Source organism: Odocoileus virginianus, chromosome 21, assembly GCF_023699985.2.
Source record: "Odocoileus virginianus isolate 20LAN1187 ecotype Illinois chromosome 21, Ovbor_1.2, whole genome shotgun sequence".
In the NCBI taxonomy this organism is placed as follows: domain Eukaryota; kingdom Metazoa; phylum Chordata; class Mammalia; order Artiodactyla; family Cervidae; genus Odocoileus; species Odocoileus virginianus.
In genome coordinates, this window is record NC_069694.1 from 507,297 (window position 1) to 525,580 (window position 18,284).

Below are 18,284 nucleotides of genomic sequence, written 5' to 3' on the forward strand. Positions count from 1 at the left end.
GCATAGGTGACATTCACAGAGCTGTCTTGACACTTTCCATGTGACTCATCTCTTGTTCTGTAGTTTGTATAAACCTATTGAGAATGTAAAATCCAGCAACTCAATTATGGTCACAACTGTATGAAAGTTTAAGAACATACATCAGTTTTGTTATATAATGGAAACTTATGCTTAACTTATGTTCAGTGAAATGTATATATTGTAGCTAACCCTTTAATACAGATAAAATGATATAATTTTCTTTAATGGATGTAAAACAAGGAGCAAGCCCCAGAAAATGTTCCCCACTATTATAGTTGGCACTCAGTTTCCAACCAATCAAAATTCACTTGTCTTATATCTCACTCCCCCGGGAATATACTCTTTTAAATGCCACTACTCTTTGATTAGTCTGAAAGGAGAGTTTGCTGATAATCTTCTTATCACCCATTGATTGTCCAAGGAAAACTTTAGCCCTGGTAAGAGGATAAGGATTTTTGTCTTCTAGAACACATTTTGGGAATCTAATCCAATTCCTTTATAAATCTTTTGGGGTAAAAATTATATCACAAGTATATACTGCTCATTTTTCTTGGCTACTAGAAGCAAATTGGGCTCCCCCAAATTTGGTAAAATATGCTGAATACCTACCAAAAGTGCTGGAACATCAGCTTAGGAAACTTTGCATAAGAGTTATTCACTTGGAAATGAGAATCTTTAAAGGCTTTATATTGACCCCAAATCTCCTCCTGAGGACCACATGTGTCTCAGAATCCAGAATTTTAAAAAATTTAAAAAGCATAATATTAAAATGTTTAGTAGCACAGTAATAAAATTATTAATATTTTTGTGGCAAAATATATGAATAACTATATTAAATAAATAGTCTTGTATCTGTTTAAGACATTGTATTTGTGCTTAATTTATGAAAACTTGTTCAGTTTTCAGAGTTCCTGGGATTGCTGAATCATAGACAAGAAGTTGTAGACGCATAACATGAACTGCTGTACACAGATAATTTATATCAGAGAGACTGGCTTTTTTTTAGTCTTTTGAACTCATTCCTTAGATTCTAATCTTTTTTAAGTGAATATATCTCTAAATTTGTATTTATCAAAAGATGATGATCTCAAGGAATAAATGCTAGTTGCTATGACGATAATAGATGATATGACATCACTGACTTTTCCATATAAGGATAGGTCAAACAATATTCTTTAAAGGTATTGCTTTGGGATTTTCCTTCTCAGTTCTGGTACCAATTACTATTGCATTTGATGAGTATCAGAGTTATGACAGCTTTTAATATATGTTATTTATGAAAAAGTTTATTTTTAAAAAATCATAAGAAAGCAGATAGCTACCTCCATTAGCCATATGGGGTTTTGGATATTCTAGAAATCAGTCTGTATAAAAGACCATTTGCAATAATATTAGAAGGCTACAGAAAATATCAGTCCAGAACAGTAGGCAACAGGTAGAAAATTAAGCCCTGAGAACAACAGCTAAATAGTCATTAATAAAAGCTTGATACAGACATAGAACATTAGCATGGACATTTCATGAAGGAAGTTCTGGGTTGGCTGACAATTTTCAGATGAATGGATACAGAATTTTAAAAGAACTCAACAAGAATACGTGATCTTATAATAATACCTGGCAGTTACGGTAGAAACTAGTTTCCTTGTTCCAATTAAAGCCAGCATACATGATTTGCAACAGCAATGGACTTGATATAGACTTTCTTGTCCTAAATGTAATTAAAAGCAAATCTAAGAACCTCATAGAATTCTCCTGAGAATCACCTGTATCAGTATAAGTTTATAATATCTCACTTTTAGAGGTTGAAAAGAGCTTGAAAGTATTTGCATACCAGAAAAGTTATAGGGTATTGTAAAGACGATAAACCCTCAAACGACCTCCTGAAGAATGTTTTGATTGTCTCATTTTGACCAGGCTACTGGCAGTTTTAGAATTCAGGAAACTGCCAAGGGGGCCTAGACCCAACTGAGCCCATTTTCCTTACCTGTGGCCTCTATCGCCTCGCAGACAGCACGTACACAGAGGCAGACCTCATAAAAAGTCTTCTTTTGACCAGAAGCTGAGAGAGGAAGGCACCTCTGTGGACCCCTGGCATCCCCGCCACCCCTTTCTCAGGAACACTCCACCTCAGGAGAACACTGAAATGACCAGAGTCAAATAAATATATGTCTCAAATGAATCCTCTTGAAAATATTTGCATTTATAGAACAACTAAAATGCTTCCACAAAATCCAAAAAGTTTCATGAAAGCATTTGATTCTGAATTAAATATTTCACTTCTCTAAACTCTGTCCAGGTCAAATTCTAATGTCTGTTACACATGGATCCATAAACATACAGTAAAGGTCATCACATCGGCTTGTCCAGGCCCAGTAAAATGTTCTTGTCCCTTAAGGAAAAATCAAGTCATGCAGCTTTGGCAAAGGAGCCTCTTCAAAGTTGCTTTCCCAAACTTGATGGAATACTGGCATCTCCAAGGAAGATATCCTGCTTTTTTTAATCCTTTGAGGGTCCAGCCATCCCCGAGGCCTTAGTTTCAGAGAAATCTGAGTCTAAAGCAGTTTCACATACAGGTAAGTTTCCTTTCTCGACAGCACAAGCAGTTGCCGACATCACTGCAAAGACAGCAGACGGTTCATATGTGGGTATTCTCTCTGCCGCTACAGCTGATTGTCAGCACACTTAGACGTCAACTGATCCATCTGCCCAGCCCCTCTCCACCTCTTGAGAGCTTCAGTCCTCTCCTCTGCGGTCAGTCTGTCCAAGTGTTTCGCCCTCAGAATTGGAGATGGAAAGAGGGATCCCTGAAGAACTCTGTATATAAACCTAGGTTACAAAAAGCATCACAGAATTACATTCACCTCGATGCATTATGGGCCACAAAAAATACACACTGATTAGAAAAAGGAAAAGGGTCTGGGGTCCCTTCTTGAGGTAAAGAGGGAGAGTTAGTGAACTATAAAATGGAGATAACAAGAACATGAAATTAATGTTTATTAAACAGTGAGGAAATAAGTTCCTGATTGTCAGATTAAAAAATCTGTAATAAAAGTAGAGATACCAATAGACCTACATTACAGTCTTAATGTTATCATATGAATGAACAGAAATGTATTAATGCCATAGGTGTTAGTTTCTTCAACAATCCCCTAGTCAATAGTCTGTTAAGTTCAATGAGACAATACATATGAAGCAGGCAAAGCGCTGGCACAGTATTTTTTAAAATGCTAGCTTCTAGTTTTCTATGGCTATTGTAACAAATTACCACAAACTTGACCCCTTCAGGCCAAGCTGACAGTATTTAGGGGCTTCCCCAGTGGTTCAGCAGTAAAGAATCTGCCTGCCAGTGCTGGAGCCGTGGGCTCGATCCTTCGGTCAGGAAGATCCTAGGGAGGAGGAAATGGCAAATCCTCTCTAATACTCTTGCCCGGGAAATTCCAGGGACAGAGGAGCCTGGTGGGCTACAGTCCACGGGGTCGCAGAGAGTCGGAGATGACCTAGCAACTAAGTCACAACAAGAACATTTTCAAAACCCTTGTGAGTCTCCAACGTCTGTGATGGGCATTTATGCCATGAGATAAGAGGGTCCGCCACAGGTCTTCCCTGCGTGTCTCACCTCCTTCCTTGGTGACTGTTGAGGTGACCGAGAGGATCCGTGAGTCACACACCCAAGCTCTTCAGCACCAGCAAAGGTTGTTCAGCCACACTCTTGGCCCACTCTCTCGAGCATACTCCCAATAGCAAATTGCCTAATTTTAGCAACTTTTGAAATCTGGGTAGGCTGAGAATTTTCTAAATCTAGTTTCTTTGGACTTAATGGTACCTTCCCTCAATCTCTTTTCCTTCACATTTTTCCAGGTTGTTGTTCGGTTGCTAAGTTTCTATAAGCAACCAGAAGAAACTAGACCAAACCTTCAACACTTTGCTTAGAAAACTCCTCAGCTAAATACCCAAGTTCATCACTTACAAATTCTGCTTTCCACATAACAGTAGAACACAATTCAGCTAAGCTTTCTGCCACTATATTGCCAAGATTCCCTTTCCTCCAATTTCCAATAATGTTTCTCATTTCCTTCTGAGACTTTGCCAGCAGTACCTTTAACACTCACATTTCTAGCAACATTCCATTAATGAACATTTATGTATTTTCCAAGATGATATCACTTTCTCTGACCATGCTTTCTACTTTCTTCTGAATTTTCACCAGCAGGTACTTTAATGTCCATAATTCTATTGACGGTCTGCATACATGCCTCAAAATTCAACAGTCTATTATGTACCTCACAATTTTTCCAGGATCTGCCCATCATCTAATTTCAAAGCCTATTTCACATTTTTTAGGTATTTATTACAGCAGTACCCACCTTCCTGATACCAAAGTCTGTATTTGTTTTCTATAGCTGCTGCACAATAAACGTGCTGGCTTAGGACAATAGAACCTTATTTTCTCACAGTTCAGCAGGCCAAGAATTCTGAAATCTGTGTTTTCATCCCAATCCCAAAGAAAGGCAATGCCAAAGAACGTTCACGGCACAACTGCACTCATCCTGCATGCTAGCAAAGTAAGGCTCAAAATTCTCCAGGCCAGGCAAACAGTGAACCATGAACTTCCAGATGTTCGAGCTGGTTTTAGAAATGGCAGAGGAATCAGAGATCAAATTGCCAACATCCATTGGATTATAGAAAAAGCAAAAGAGTTCCAGAAAAACATCTACTCCTGCTTTATCGACTACGGCAAAGCCTTTGACTGTGTGGATCTTGACAAACTGTGGAAAATTCTTCAAGGGATCGGAATACCAGACCACCCTACCTGCCTCACGAGAAATCTCTATGAAGGTCAAAAAGCAACAGTTACAGCCGGACATGAAACAACGGACTGGTTCCAAATTGGGAAAGGAGTATGTCAAGGCTATATATTGTCATCTTGTTTATTTAACTTACAAGCAGGGTACATCATGCGAAATGCCAGGCTGAAAGAAGCACAAACTGGAATCAAGGTTGCTGGGAGAAACATCAATAACCTCAGATACTCAGATGACACCACCCTTACGGCAGAAAGAGAGGAGGAATGAAAGAGCCTCTTGATGAAAGTGACAGAGGAGACTGAAAAAGCTGGCTTAAAACTCAACACTCAAAAAACCAAGATCATGGCATCCAGTCCCATCACTCATCACAAATAGATAGGGAAACAATGGAAACCGTAAGACTATTTTCTTGGGCTCCAAAATCACTGCAGATGGTGACTGCAGCCATGAAATTAAAAGATGCTTGCTCCTTGGAAGAAAAGCTATGACCAAACTAGACATCATATTTAAAAGAAAGATACTACTTTGCTGACAAAGGTCCATCTAGTCAAAGCTATGGTTTTTCCAGTAGTCATGTATGGATATGAGAGTTGAACTATAAAGAAAGCTGAGTGCTGAGGAATTGATGCTTTTGAACTGTGGTGTTACAGTAGACTCTTGAGAGTCCCTTGGACTGCAAGGAGATGAAACTGGTCCATCCTAAAGGAAATTGGCCCTGAATATTCATTGGAAGGACTGATGCTGAAGCTGAAGCTCCAATACTTTGGCCATCTGATGTGAAGAACTGACTCACTGGAAAAGATCCTGATGCTGGACAAGACTGAAGGCAGGAGAAGGGGATGACAGAGGATGAGATGGTTGGATGGCATCACTGACTTTGAGTCTGAGCAAGCTCCAGGAGTTGGTGATGGACAGGGAAGCCTGGCATGCGCAGTCCATGGGGTCACAAAGAGTCGGACATGACCGAGTGACTGAACTGAGCAACAAAATCAAGGTGCCGGAAAGACCATGTTCCCTCCTATAGAGAATTCATTTCTTGCCTCTTCCAGCTTCTGGTGCTTGCAGGCATTCCTTGGCTTGTGACCAAGGTATTTCTGTTACCATGGTCAAAGTGCATTCTCCTGTCTGTGTCAAATCTCCCCCTGCCTCTCTGCACATGGCACTATTTCATTCCTTTTTATGGCTGAGAAATATTCCATTGTGTATATATACCACATCTTCTTTATCTATGCATTCATCGATGGACATCTAGGTTGCTCCCATGTCCTAGCAACTGTAAATAGTGCTGCTATGAATATTGGGGTACATGTGACTTTTTCAATTATGGTTTTCTCAGAGTATATTGCCCAGTAGTGGGATTGCTGGGTTAGGGGCTGGTTTGTATTTTCAGGTTACTACAACAAAAATAGGTAAAATTGTACTGTTAATGCACTTGAAAAAATTTTTCAGGCTATAACTTTAAAGTAAGTGTTTCTTCATGATTTCTACATGTTCATCTTGTCAGTTTTTAATCTGAAAGTTGGTAATAACAGTGAGAACTACAGAAGCAACTCAGTTTACCAGGGATATTGTTAAGTATATAATTGTAGCCACCACAGAATGACTCAGGTGGGTTTTTCTTACGCATTTCTAGAATGGACATCTACCCATAACAAAAGGTCTGTGCCCATTGTTTCTTATGATGATGTTACAGACTGGGGTTGGCAAACTTTCATCCAATAGGCCAGAGTGTAAGGCTTGGGGCACCAGACAGTCTGTGTTGGAACTATTCAACTCTGCTCTTATAGTGCAGAAGCAGCTATAGATAGTACATAAATTAGTAAGTATGTCTATGTTCCAATAAAATGTTATTTATAAAAATAGGCAGCGGGTCAGAGTTGCTTGTGAGCCAATTTGTCAACCTTGTGAGCAAATAATATGAAATCATTGTTTTGATGTTTATATCATATTTATAAAGGGTGAACAATTATTTGCTATAGTGTTTTCAGCTAAACAGATTACATAAAACTACAAAGGGGAAGAGCTCTAAAGAGTCTGAAGAACCTATAGATTAAAAACCCATGCATACATCTTAGCCATTTCCATCCACGTGGGAAACTGAGTTAAACTTAAATGAGGAAGATAACTGAAGTCCGAAAGGAGGTAAGCTTTCAAGGTTTATAGGTTTTAGTTGAGACTGCTACATGTCCCTCAGTACCCATCCTCCCCTTCTTTTTAGAAACCACCAGATTTTAGCCACTCAGAGTTCTGCATACCCAGGTTCTAGGTAATGGGATATGAGCAGTGATGGATATTACATCTGGGTCATAGCATAACAAAAAAGAATAAAAAGAGGAAAGTTGGAAAGCTACATGCCCTCCATCTTCTCTTTCTCCCTCCTGTAGGCAGAGATGCAGGGCAGGAATCCAGGACCAGAGAGTACTGCTGGTGACCAGCTTCAGTCATGCAAGTGAAGGCAACGCCCTTGGGAGACAGCAGAACGAAACAAAGGGAAGGATCTGAGTCCTTCAGTAACTTTGGGAAGCAAAATTACCCTCTCCCTGTGGACTATCAACCAGACTAGAAATTTCCTTGAAAGAGAAATAAATCTTTTCATTTGCTTAAGCCACTTTTGTACTCTGGTAAAAGTGATAAAACCAATATTTTAACTACCATGCAGACCGACTTTTCTACTGGTAAACATGATGGTCTAGCCATCTATTCTTAGTAGTTGCTAGAAGAATTCTAACCCTGTGGTTTTGCTTACCCTCTTGATGATAAAGCAAATGCCATACCTGGGTAGCAGAGCAACAGAGGCTGTGAGAGCACAAACCAAGTAGAACACGGGGTCCACCATGTGCTCCTGCATAATCCAGTAGGGGCTGGACGGCGCGTTGCAAGTGACACACAGGGCTCCAAAAGCCAAGGCGAAGGAAAAATAGGACAAGATGCTCCCAATGATGACCAGCACGTGGATCCAAGTCTGAAAGGTAAGAACAGCAAGGGAGATGAGTACACTCTGCTGGTTCCAGAGTCTGGCAAAATCTGCTCTTTTTAAGAAACATCGTATTTAAGCAGTGGGTAAACGCAGTAACAAATCAGTGAACGAAACACAAAATACTGAGGCACAAGAGCACCCTCCATGAATAGCTCATATCACTATTTAAATGACACAGAATGAAGTCAAATGCCAAAAAGTCACCCTGATGACGAGCTCATCTTGTACTGTCCATGCATGGGCTTTCCAGGTGGCTCAGACGGCACAGTATCTGCCCACAGTGTGGGAGACCCGGGTTCAATCCCTGGGTCAGGAAGATCCTCCGGAAAAGGGACTGGCAATCTACTCCAGCATGCTTGCCTGGGAAACCCCATGGGTAGAGGAACCTGGTGGGCTACAGTCCATGGGGTCGCAGAGTCCCCACAACTAAGTGACTAACATTCACACATGCTCCACGAGGTGTTAGGATTTTCTCATTTTTCCATATAGTTACTTAGTGGTCTGTTTCTTGAGATAATACACTAATCCAGTGAATTTCAAACTTTATCTGTTTAAGTGGGTGGTAGATATCACTGTTGTTCACCAATATCTCATTCTCTGCCTCTAATAAACATTCGAAAGAACTGCATTTCCCCACTCGCTTGAAGTTAAGCATGGCTGTGTCTTGCTTGGAACAAAGAAATGTGAACGGAAGGGATGTGCAAAACTTTCCCGTTAGAAGCATGGAAGAGCAGGTGTGCAATTATCCATACTGTCTCCTTTCTTTCCATGTTTGACCAAGATGTTCTTTTTGGGAATAATTTCAGGTGGTACAGCTGCAAGACATGGCTCGGGTCACTGAGCCACTCCTTGTAGGACAACCGCTCTAAGTCCTCTGCAACCTTAGTAACTCCACATGAGCAAGATACACACCTGTGTATATCACATTATAATCTACCCACCTCATACCTGCACACAGCTTGCATTATTTTTCTTATTATTTTGCTATAAACTGGCTAAGTAACTTTATTTAGAAAGAAAAGCAGATCACTACCTTAAATGTAATATCTGCATTTCCTGTCATAACAGCTCTGAGTCTGGGGTCTGATCTATCTTTGTTACAAAAGGAAATAAGCAAGAGTTACTGTGATAAAACATGATAGCCCCAAACAGACTTCTTGTTTGACATAATCCAAAGTATGAAAGAGAGTCACTTTCACATTATCTAGTCCTCAGTGTTATTTAGTGCAATGTACAGTCCCACCTAAAATCACTGTGTACACCACGGTGGTATTTATTAGTCTTTTGGGGGAAGAATGCTTTTATTAATCTTTTTTTACTTTCTAGGCCTAAAATTCTCAAACAAGATCCAATTTTCTGTTTTCCTTTTAACCTTGCAAAGTATTATCCCAGGATAGATATCTTCACAAAAATCACAAAAACAGTTCCTATTTTGTAAACAGGCATAAAATGCTCAGAAAATGTTGGTTGAATCCTCAATTAAGATCCTTATGCCAATGCAGACACAGGGAATGGACATGTAGACATGGGGAGGGGGGTTCACTGGGAGATTGGGACTGACACATGAGCAGGGCCATATGCAAAACTGATGGCACGTGGGAGGCTGCTGCATGGCATGGGGAGTTCAGCTTGGTGCTCGTGGTGACCCAGAGGGTTGGGATGGGCGGAAGCTCCGAGAGGGAGGGGACATATGATCCAGGTTTGATCCCTGGGTTGGGAAGATCCCCTGGAGGATGGAATGACTACCCACTCCAGTATTCTTGCCTGGGAAACTCCACGGACAGAGGAGCCTAGCAGGCTATGGTCCATGGGGCTGCAAAGAGCAGGACGTGACTGAGTGACTAACACCTTCACTCTCATAGCTGAGTCACTTTGTTGTGCAGCAGAAAATAAAACATCGGAAAGCAACTAGGGCTTCTCTGGTTAAAAAAAAGATCTCTATGCCTCCGAAGACAATGATTTTTTTCTTTCTCAAATGTTCTTCCTTCTCACTGAGCCCTACTGCCGGGGTTTTCTTTTTCCTTTTAAGAAGTACTTTTAGCAAGTGAGAAGTGACTTGATGGAGGTGACCTGTTCAAATAAATGGATGCAGTTAAAGTCAAGGGATTCTGGGTAAACACCAACAGGGAAGGAAGAAAAGTGACAGTGAGATGGAGAGTGAAAGGTGATGGAGACCGATTCACATTCTCAGAGTGACTGCTACTGACAACAGGCCTCCAGAGGACATGCGCTCTATCCCCCCTGCAGTGTGAGAAACAATTCTTTAATGATGCATTATTTATATGGTACTCATTTTTCTTGGCACCTTGCTTTCGCGCCCCTTCTCTTAGTGAAGACTCCCAGAATTGTGTGCAATCTTGACAAAACATTCCTCTTTCGCCAAAGCCTGTGACTGGAGCTAAGGAAATAGAATTCTGTCACCAGGGACTGAACTTGGAGCACAATGAATAAGGCAAGAGTAGAGAGAAAATGACTGGGACCAGTTCAGACTGCAGTACCATCCTGAGCAGCTTATCCATTGCTTTCTGTTCCCTGGATCTCTGGAGTCACTCTGAATCCTCAGGACATCTTTTTGTTTGTTTTACTATGATGCTTCAGTATATTTTTAATAACTTTTCTATTTGCTCAGGTTAGCTAAAATAGATTGCTGTTGCTCATTACCACTGAACCCAAAGTGACATGTGACACATTAGCATCTTTGCAACACCTTTGGATGTCAGAACTTATGACACTTCCTTAGGCAGTAGCCAAAACTACCTACATACAAAAGAGTTTAAAAATGAAATTAAATAGATGCTAAAATAGTCTCAAATACTTTAGTTCTAGAATTCCCTTTACGCTTCCCATCTGGTATCTGCAGATATTAACTTTTTATAACACTTTAGGCTTTAAAGTTTGGTTACAGAAGGCTATAAGCAAAGCATGTGATGCCAAAAATATTCAGTCCTATCTAAAAATTATAATCTCATGATATAACCTCGTATATCATTTAAAACTGTAACTTCACCCAGTTATTTCCTATATAAAATGCATCACCAGTAAGATGTTAAATCACCCCAAACATTGGTTATTTAATTATTCATTTATTCATTCAAATATTTTTTTGAGCACCTACTGTGTGCCAGCCTTGTCCTAGATACTGGTATACAATGGTGAACAAAACATAAATTCTGCCCCCAAGAAGATTACAGTCTAAAGTAGAAGAGAAACATGAATAGTATAATCACATAATTAAATGAAGAACTATAAATTAGTATTAGCATTGTGAATAAAGTAAGAGGATGATAGGAGAAAATGGGTGGCTAGGAAAGGGTTCTTGAGAGAAGCAGCATTTTTGCTGAAACCAAAAAAAAAAAAACCAAAGAAACAAAAACTTTTGATCTGGGCAAAGTGCAGGAATCCAAAAGTAAACAAGGGGTGCTCCCATCAGAAGAGATGGTCAATGCTAAGACCCTGATGTGCTAATGAGCTCATTGTACCTGAGAAAAAGAGGGTGCTGCTAGTCCACAAATAAGCGGAAATGACACTGTAGACAGCAGAGGCGGTGTGGATTCATCATGAAGCGTGATGGGCCATCTCAGAGCTTTTAGATTTTATCCCAAGTAAAATCGGAAGCCACTGAAGGGTTTTATCCAAAAGACGGCAAAAAGGTATGATTTATATTTCAAAAGGATGATTTTGGTTGCTTTGTAGAGAAGGGCCAGCAGAGACAAGAGTCAAGGTGAGAAGACCAAGGAGGTCGTAGCTATAATTCAGGAAGAAATGACAAAGGCTTTGATGACAGCAGAGACAATGACAATGGAAGTGAGTGAGCGGCGTAAATAATCAGAGGCAGATGCCATACTAGCTTTGTTTCACAGCTATCCTGCAATCATTTTGAAGAAAAGACTTAACTTGATCATTAAGTTGGCAACTATGTTCAAAAAGACCTAGATATAAATGAAATGAATGGTAAAACTTTTGGAGGGAGAAAAAAATGTTTGTTTGTTTATGAGAAAAGCATAAAATCATCACTTACAAAAGTCACTATACCATGATTAAGGCACAACACCTGTTTCCATCTCAGCTGAAAGGCGCCAGCTTGGTCTGGAAGAACGCTGGCCAACGCGGGTAATTATTCCTCCAGCCTGACTCACGCCATGAGCCATTCACACCATGAGTACCACCAAGGAGGCCAGGCCGGTGCTCCCCACTCCTCCCGGCTGCACACGATCCTCAGCATAACAGCACTCAACAATCCACGGGAGCGGCTGTGAGCTACCCTTCTTCCTGGGAGTCATCACTCTTCTCATTACCATTTGTTTTCTAGGCATGAAGACATTTCCCAACAACAGTTTCAGGCTACTTCAGAGGCAGGAAAACCACTCACCAAACTCTTGCTTTCTATCACCAGATGGAGGAGAATGATGAAGAGAGCAGCTGTGTTCAGGGGGTTTCCAAACGTAAAGATGTCAATGTCTGAGCCCTGGTAGGTCTACAAAGAGAGGATAAAAGTTGGTGCTCTTGGAGAGCTGCGCACACTCTGCTATATTGTCACTTTATTCCATGGCCCAAATGAGGACTGAGTCCCTTTCTTCAGTGTTCCTAATAACTGGTCATTTAGGATAAACTTGAACTTTTTTAGAAAAAGAGACTGAATCCCAGACAGGCTGTCAAATCTTTGGAGTTTTCAGCTGGAATTATTTTTTATATTCTGAATCTTAATTCATCTTCCTTGACTCTTTTACTCATGCTTCTGATTCTTTGAAGTATAGAGAAATTTCAAACATGTTCCACTTAACAGAGCTGCAAACCTCTGAAGCAGATACTCTGGCTAACTTGAGTTTTTATCATGGTTAAGTAAATATCCACCCCTCCCATATGCTTATGTCTTCAAGTCCTTAAAGTACTCCTCACATGACACAGTTTTCTGATATTTTACAATTCGTCATTCTTTTCTAAATATACTTTAGATTGCCTTACCTATATTCCTCTTGAAATGCAGTATACCTTGATTATTCTAGGTAGGAAAATTCAAGTAGTTTTATTTGAATAAAGAATGATAATTGTTAACTTAAAGACTATTACCTTTTCCCTTTTTGTTAATGAACTTTTGTTAACCATCCATGATCAAATTAGCATTTTCTTCTGGGGAGGGAGGTGGGTGAATGGGCAACTGTATCATGCTGCTTGGTGTTGGTCTACATTTTTTAAATTAATTTTATTAATTCTTCATTTAGTCATATTTTTCCATTTTTTACCTGCATAACTAGGTGTTTTTTTGTTTTTTGTTTTAAAGTTTGGGGGATACTACTTAAATTTAATACTCTGAATGACATCCTGGTAGAATTAGTCCGGCACTGACTAATAATAGCTTTCATATTCTGACTTTGCCTCTCTGATTTTGAGTCATCTAATTATAAGCCAGGCTTTCAACTTTATTCAAGTCATTGATGAAAATTATCAAGCAGTACAGGGCTACAAAGAGAACCAAAAGGATTCAGCTAGGCACTTCTCTTCAAATTTAACCCACTACCCTACCATATTTGAGAGAAGCATTATATTTAGTCAGTTAATAACTTAAGTACATGAGCAATCTACCCTCATATACCTATTCTGAATGCTGACACCAGTGACAGAGAACAAAGGGCACCAGTTATTCATTAAACAACAAACCCTTCGAGTTAACAAGGACTCACATAGTAAGGCACAAAGAAGCAGGCCAGGCTTTGATAAAAGGCATCCAGCAGTGTAATCCAGAAGGTGAGGGGCAAGTATGCCTGAAAACAAAACAGACATTGGGGAGGGAGAAAGATTAATAAGGGTCAAAGCAAAATCAAGGACCACCACCAGCCACTGCTTGCTTTTGCTTCTCTGAGAGAAAACTCTGTTCCTTCAGTCTCTCATTCATGAACAGGTCAGATCTGCAAGTAATAGCGAAATAAGGGGATGATAATTGAATAAAATGAGTTCACAGGTGAAAAAAAAACCTGAAGGAACTCCTCAACTTGTACTGCTTCTATCACTGGACCAATCTTAGTCCCTTCGCGTGATCTAGGAGGTCCTGTGTCGTCTTCTCATTGAAATCCCTGCTCTCCAGGGTCACCCCCGCCTGGTCTAATCATCCACATCCTCCCAACACGCAGACTGCATCTGTTTCTCAAATACGCCGAGTCCGTTCTTTCCTCAGGGCTTTTCCTGCGCTGTTATCTCTGCTAGAAATTCTTGCTAGACCTCCTACACAACCAGCTCCTCCTTGCTCATATCCTAGCTCAGATGTCACTCCTCGCAGCGGCAGAGACCTCAGACCAATCTGAAAGCTATGTCCACTTATCATTTACTATTAATACCAGGGATCCTCAGAAGTCTTTCATCACAATCGGAAATCATCTTGTTTACCTAATCATTTCCTGTTTCTCTCAACAGAATGCAAGCTTCACAAAGCGGGACCTAGATTCTTTTATTCAAGTGATTAAAGCAGTGCCTGGCATACAGCAAGTGCCCAACGATAATTTCTTGGATTAATAAACTATTCTTACCTAACTTTTCATGTGCTAAGCTGCTTCCTACCAAAAGCCTGCAGAAAGAGAAAGATCAAGTATAGATACCAGTCAACCGATTGAAAACAGGTTTTCAAATAGAAGATAATTCTGAACAAATAATACTGTGTGTGCAGAAGGATTCTGAGGCTCCATTCAGACCTGACAGGAAGGATGGAGGGCTATGGTTTATTAGTGACATCTGCCACAGACAAAAATGACAACAACACACATATCATATCCTTGAGCTACTTTTTCCTTTTCTTAACATGTTTATAGTCTTATTTCCTTTAAAATGAAAAAAGAGGCTGAAATTTTCTTCAAAATGGGTATCTGTCTTCTAAAGCTTTATAAATGTTCGAAATCTCCATATACACTCTTCCAGCCCTGAAAAGAAGTTTGAGGCACTATCTTTTTTCTTCTGTTTTTCAATCTCTCTGTCCTCTGGGAAAATCGAAGTGATGAGGAGTCATGGTTTCCAGTCTGCTTTCCCTGCACCTTCCGTCACAGTTTTCTCACTGGAATGATGGAATCTTCCACCTGCCTTTCTTCGAGTGTCCATAAACCAAGCACAACCAAATGGTGGAGAAGAATGCAGCAGAGTCAAAAGGGCCACCAAGATGTCACTGCACAAGATAGAACAACGCCGGGATAAGCTGAAATACAGCTCCATGCTCCTGGGGGAACGGAGGCTGCTCAGAACACCTAGAGCCAAAAGGTGACAAGTACACTTTCTTCACAGTCATGTGAATTGGGTGACTTTGGGGTAGGGAAGTGTCAAGGATAAGACAAATGAGAGGCTGAAAGGAGTAACTCATGAGATCCCTGGAAACTGAGAGGCAAAAATCCACATGAAGTTAAAGCCAGAAGACTGTGTGGGTGAAGAAAGATGCTAATAGATGACGGCTGTTTGGAAGGGACCTCTCACTGCGGCCTTCCAGACCCATCTCCTTTCAAGGAGAGAGATGCTATAAGCCTGGAAAGTTATCTTTCATGACACCAAAGACAGGAAATGGCCCAAACATAAAACAGAATTTGTTTGGAGGCCAAGTTCACAGAAAGGGCAACTCTTCCGGAAGGTAAATCAATGAAATCAATTACTTTTAATCAATAGCCACATGCTGGGACACTGCCTGCAATCACCATGTATTACAAAACTGGCCGGCTCGATAGAACAATGTGTGCACAGAATTGATAGCAGGGCTCAACAACAGGAAACAATGACCTCAACTCTTCCAGGGTAAAGACCAATTACAATCTTCAGGCTGTACAAATGGGCTTCTGAAACACCAGCTATAAAAACGTAAACCGTCTCCCTTCTACCCCTCTTTCCTCAACAGACCTGGAATTTAACTTAGACCTGGGGTGCAGGACAACTTCATTACTATCAGCCACACATTCCTGCACCCCTGACCTTGAAGCTTAAGTCAGACTGGACTGTTTTTAGAATATCCCATTTGGTTCTTTGATCGAAATGAATTGGATGAAACTGAAGAATTGTAAGGATTTCCTCCTCCCTGGAAGCTGACTTCTTATTGCGTTGACTGCCCCATGAGCCTTTCCCTTCTCCAGGGGCTCTTCCCAACCCAGGGACTGAACACAGGTCTCCCGTATTGCAGGTGGATTCTTTACCAGCTGAGCCACAAGGGAAGCCCAAGAATACTGGAGTGGGTAGCCTATCCCTTCTCTAGCTGATCTTCCCGACCCTGGAATCGAACCAGGGTCTCCTGCATTGCAGGTGGATTCTCTACCAATTGAGCGATCAGGGAAGCCCATACCCATGAGCCTAAGGACATTAACTTACTCTCCAGTCTGGAAAGGCAGTTCAACCCAGAAGAAAGTTGGATTGACAAAAATAAAACATCATTTTATATTTAGGATTTCCTCAAATTTCTGGTTAAGTCTAGGGGTGGGATAAAAACAACACTGAGAGTGTAATATGGCTGGAATTTTATACATATTATCTTACTTAATCTTCACATAATCTCCATAAATAAACAAATTGGAGTACAGGCAAGTAACATAACTTACCAAGGTCACACACCCCCGAGCCAGAATGCAAACTCAGGCTAACCATCACTCATCATTCTAACATGTGCTGTTCTGGGTCAGTGTCTTCAGAATAGTGAGTCCAGTGAAACCCAATGCATGAATTTCTTTCTTACCATGGGTCTCATTTTCATTTCTCCAGCCCTTTGAGAGGAAACCTTCCTTCCCAACCCTGTCCATGTGGTTAAGCTCTGTCGTCAGGAAAGACCCACATCCCAGGCCTGGTTGGTGAGAAAACGATCTTTCTAGTCACAGCAGTACACACAGGGAAAAGCATGGGACTCAAATCCCAACGCACAAGACCCGAGTTCGATGCCTGGGTCGGGAGGATCCACTAGAGAAGAGAACGGCAAGCCCTTCAGTGTTCTTGCCTGGAGAACCCCACGGCAGAGGACCCTGGCGGGCTACAGTCCACGGGGTTGCAGAGAGTTGGACGTGACTGAGCGACTAACCCTGTCACTGTCAGCTGAGTCAAGGAGTCACACCAGCACGTTTACAGCTGATTTAAGGGTAACGGTGTCTTACACAGCACTGTCAGTCAACCGCACTCCAGGTTTACAGCTGATTTAAGGGTGACGGTGTCTTACACAACACTGTCAGTCAACCGCACTCCAGTACAAAATAAAAATTAAATTTAAAAAAGAATAATAGATGTCACCATTAGTCCTGGATTTTGCAGCTATGGGGCCAATATATTTCCCTTTTTCATCAAGCCAATTTGAGCTGGCTTTCTGTCACCTGAAACTGAAGAGTCCTGACTAACATAGGCTTCTTCTTAAGGCTACAATATCTTCCCAGACTAAGCCCTCAGCGTTGTCTATTTATAGGTATCTATAGGTTGCTGGTCCACCTCAGTCGCTGTGATCCTAAGCACTTATGAGGGCACTTTGGATTTCTGGCCATTAAATAGCAAAGGGGTTGGGAGCCCCCAAGGACTGAAGATAGCATCAGTGTTCTCTCGGCAACACAGCAGAGGCTTGGGAAGTGGGGCTCATCTGCACCACCCACGAGCTCGGTGATGGGGTGGGCTACTTAAGATACCCCCCTGTGCCTGACTTCCCTCATCTACAGAGTGGCTAATGAAGCATCTATCCTGAAGGGTCATTTTGAGAATTACATTTAGATATGTTAAGCAGTTTACATACATAAATGAATGCGCGCGCGCGCGCACACACACACACACACACACACACACATATATATATATATATATATGTGCCTGGCATATGAGGCATTACATAATGTTCATAAGGCTATCTCAAAAATAGTTATTAATTTTGTAAAAGATGAACTAGACAAAAGAGAAGAGTTTTGAGACAACTAGCTCAATTAATTGGTGACTATGATATTATGGGTAAGAGGTAATGAGGGCAGAGAGAAGGATGGAGAAGGGACAGATATAAGGGATATATCGGAGGTGGGCGGACAGGACTGAGAGATTAATTAAGTGGAAGGTGGACATGGGTTTAGGGAGAGGGAGGCGGTAAGATCATACCACTCTTTCGCATGACAGTAAAACCTGAAGAATTTAATTTTGGCTTTAGAACCAGACTAAGAAGGGTTCCCATCCCAGTTCTGCTTTAAAAAAAAAAAAAAAAGCTATGAGATTTCTGGAAAAATTCCTCAGCCCCTTTGAAGTTCAGATTCTTCATCTCAGAATGGAAACAACACCAGGTCCTCTCTCAAAGTGCTTTGTCTAAGATAAATGGGACTGCGAATAATTCGTAGTCTGCCCAGCAGAAGGTGCTGGGGATTTAGGAAATAACTAGATAATTTTATTTGTAAGGTCTGAAGACTGGATTTCTTCTTAGAAGCACCTGAGGTCTTTCATAGTTTTATTTGTTTTCTTTCAGAAATGAGTAACTTAATGTCTGCTGTGTTAGGAGAGATCTCTGGAAACAAACACAAATGATT

At 40.9% G+C, this 18,284-nt stretch overlaps 1 protein-coding gene across 1 annotated transcript in view; it reads right to left on the bottom strand.

The window, feature by feature from the left end:
• Window positions 1-1,279: 1,279 nt before the first annotated feature.
• Window positions 1,280-18,284, bottom strand: part of ATP10D (ATPase phospholipid transporting 10D (putative)) — a 125,869-nt gene continuing 108,864 nt past the window's right edge. Inside the window, 5 exon segments of the mRNA XM_020890259.2 lie at window positions 1,280-2,696; window positions 2,699-2,847; window positions 7,601-7,788; window positions 12,173-12,277; window positions 13,482-13,562. Coding sequence (XP_020745918.2) covers window positions 2,518-2,696; window positions 2,699-2,847; window positions 7,601-7,788; window positions 12,173-12,277; window positions 13,482-13,562 — 702 coding nt within the window. The 3' untranslated portion in view covers window positions 1,280-2,517.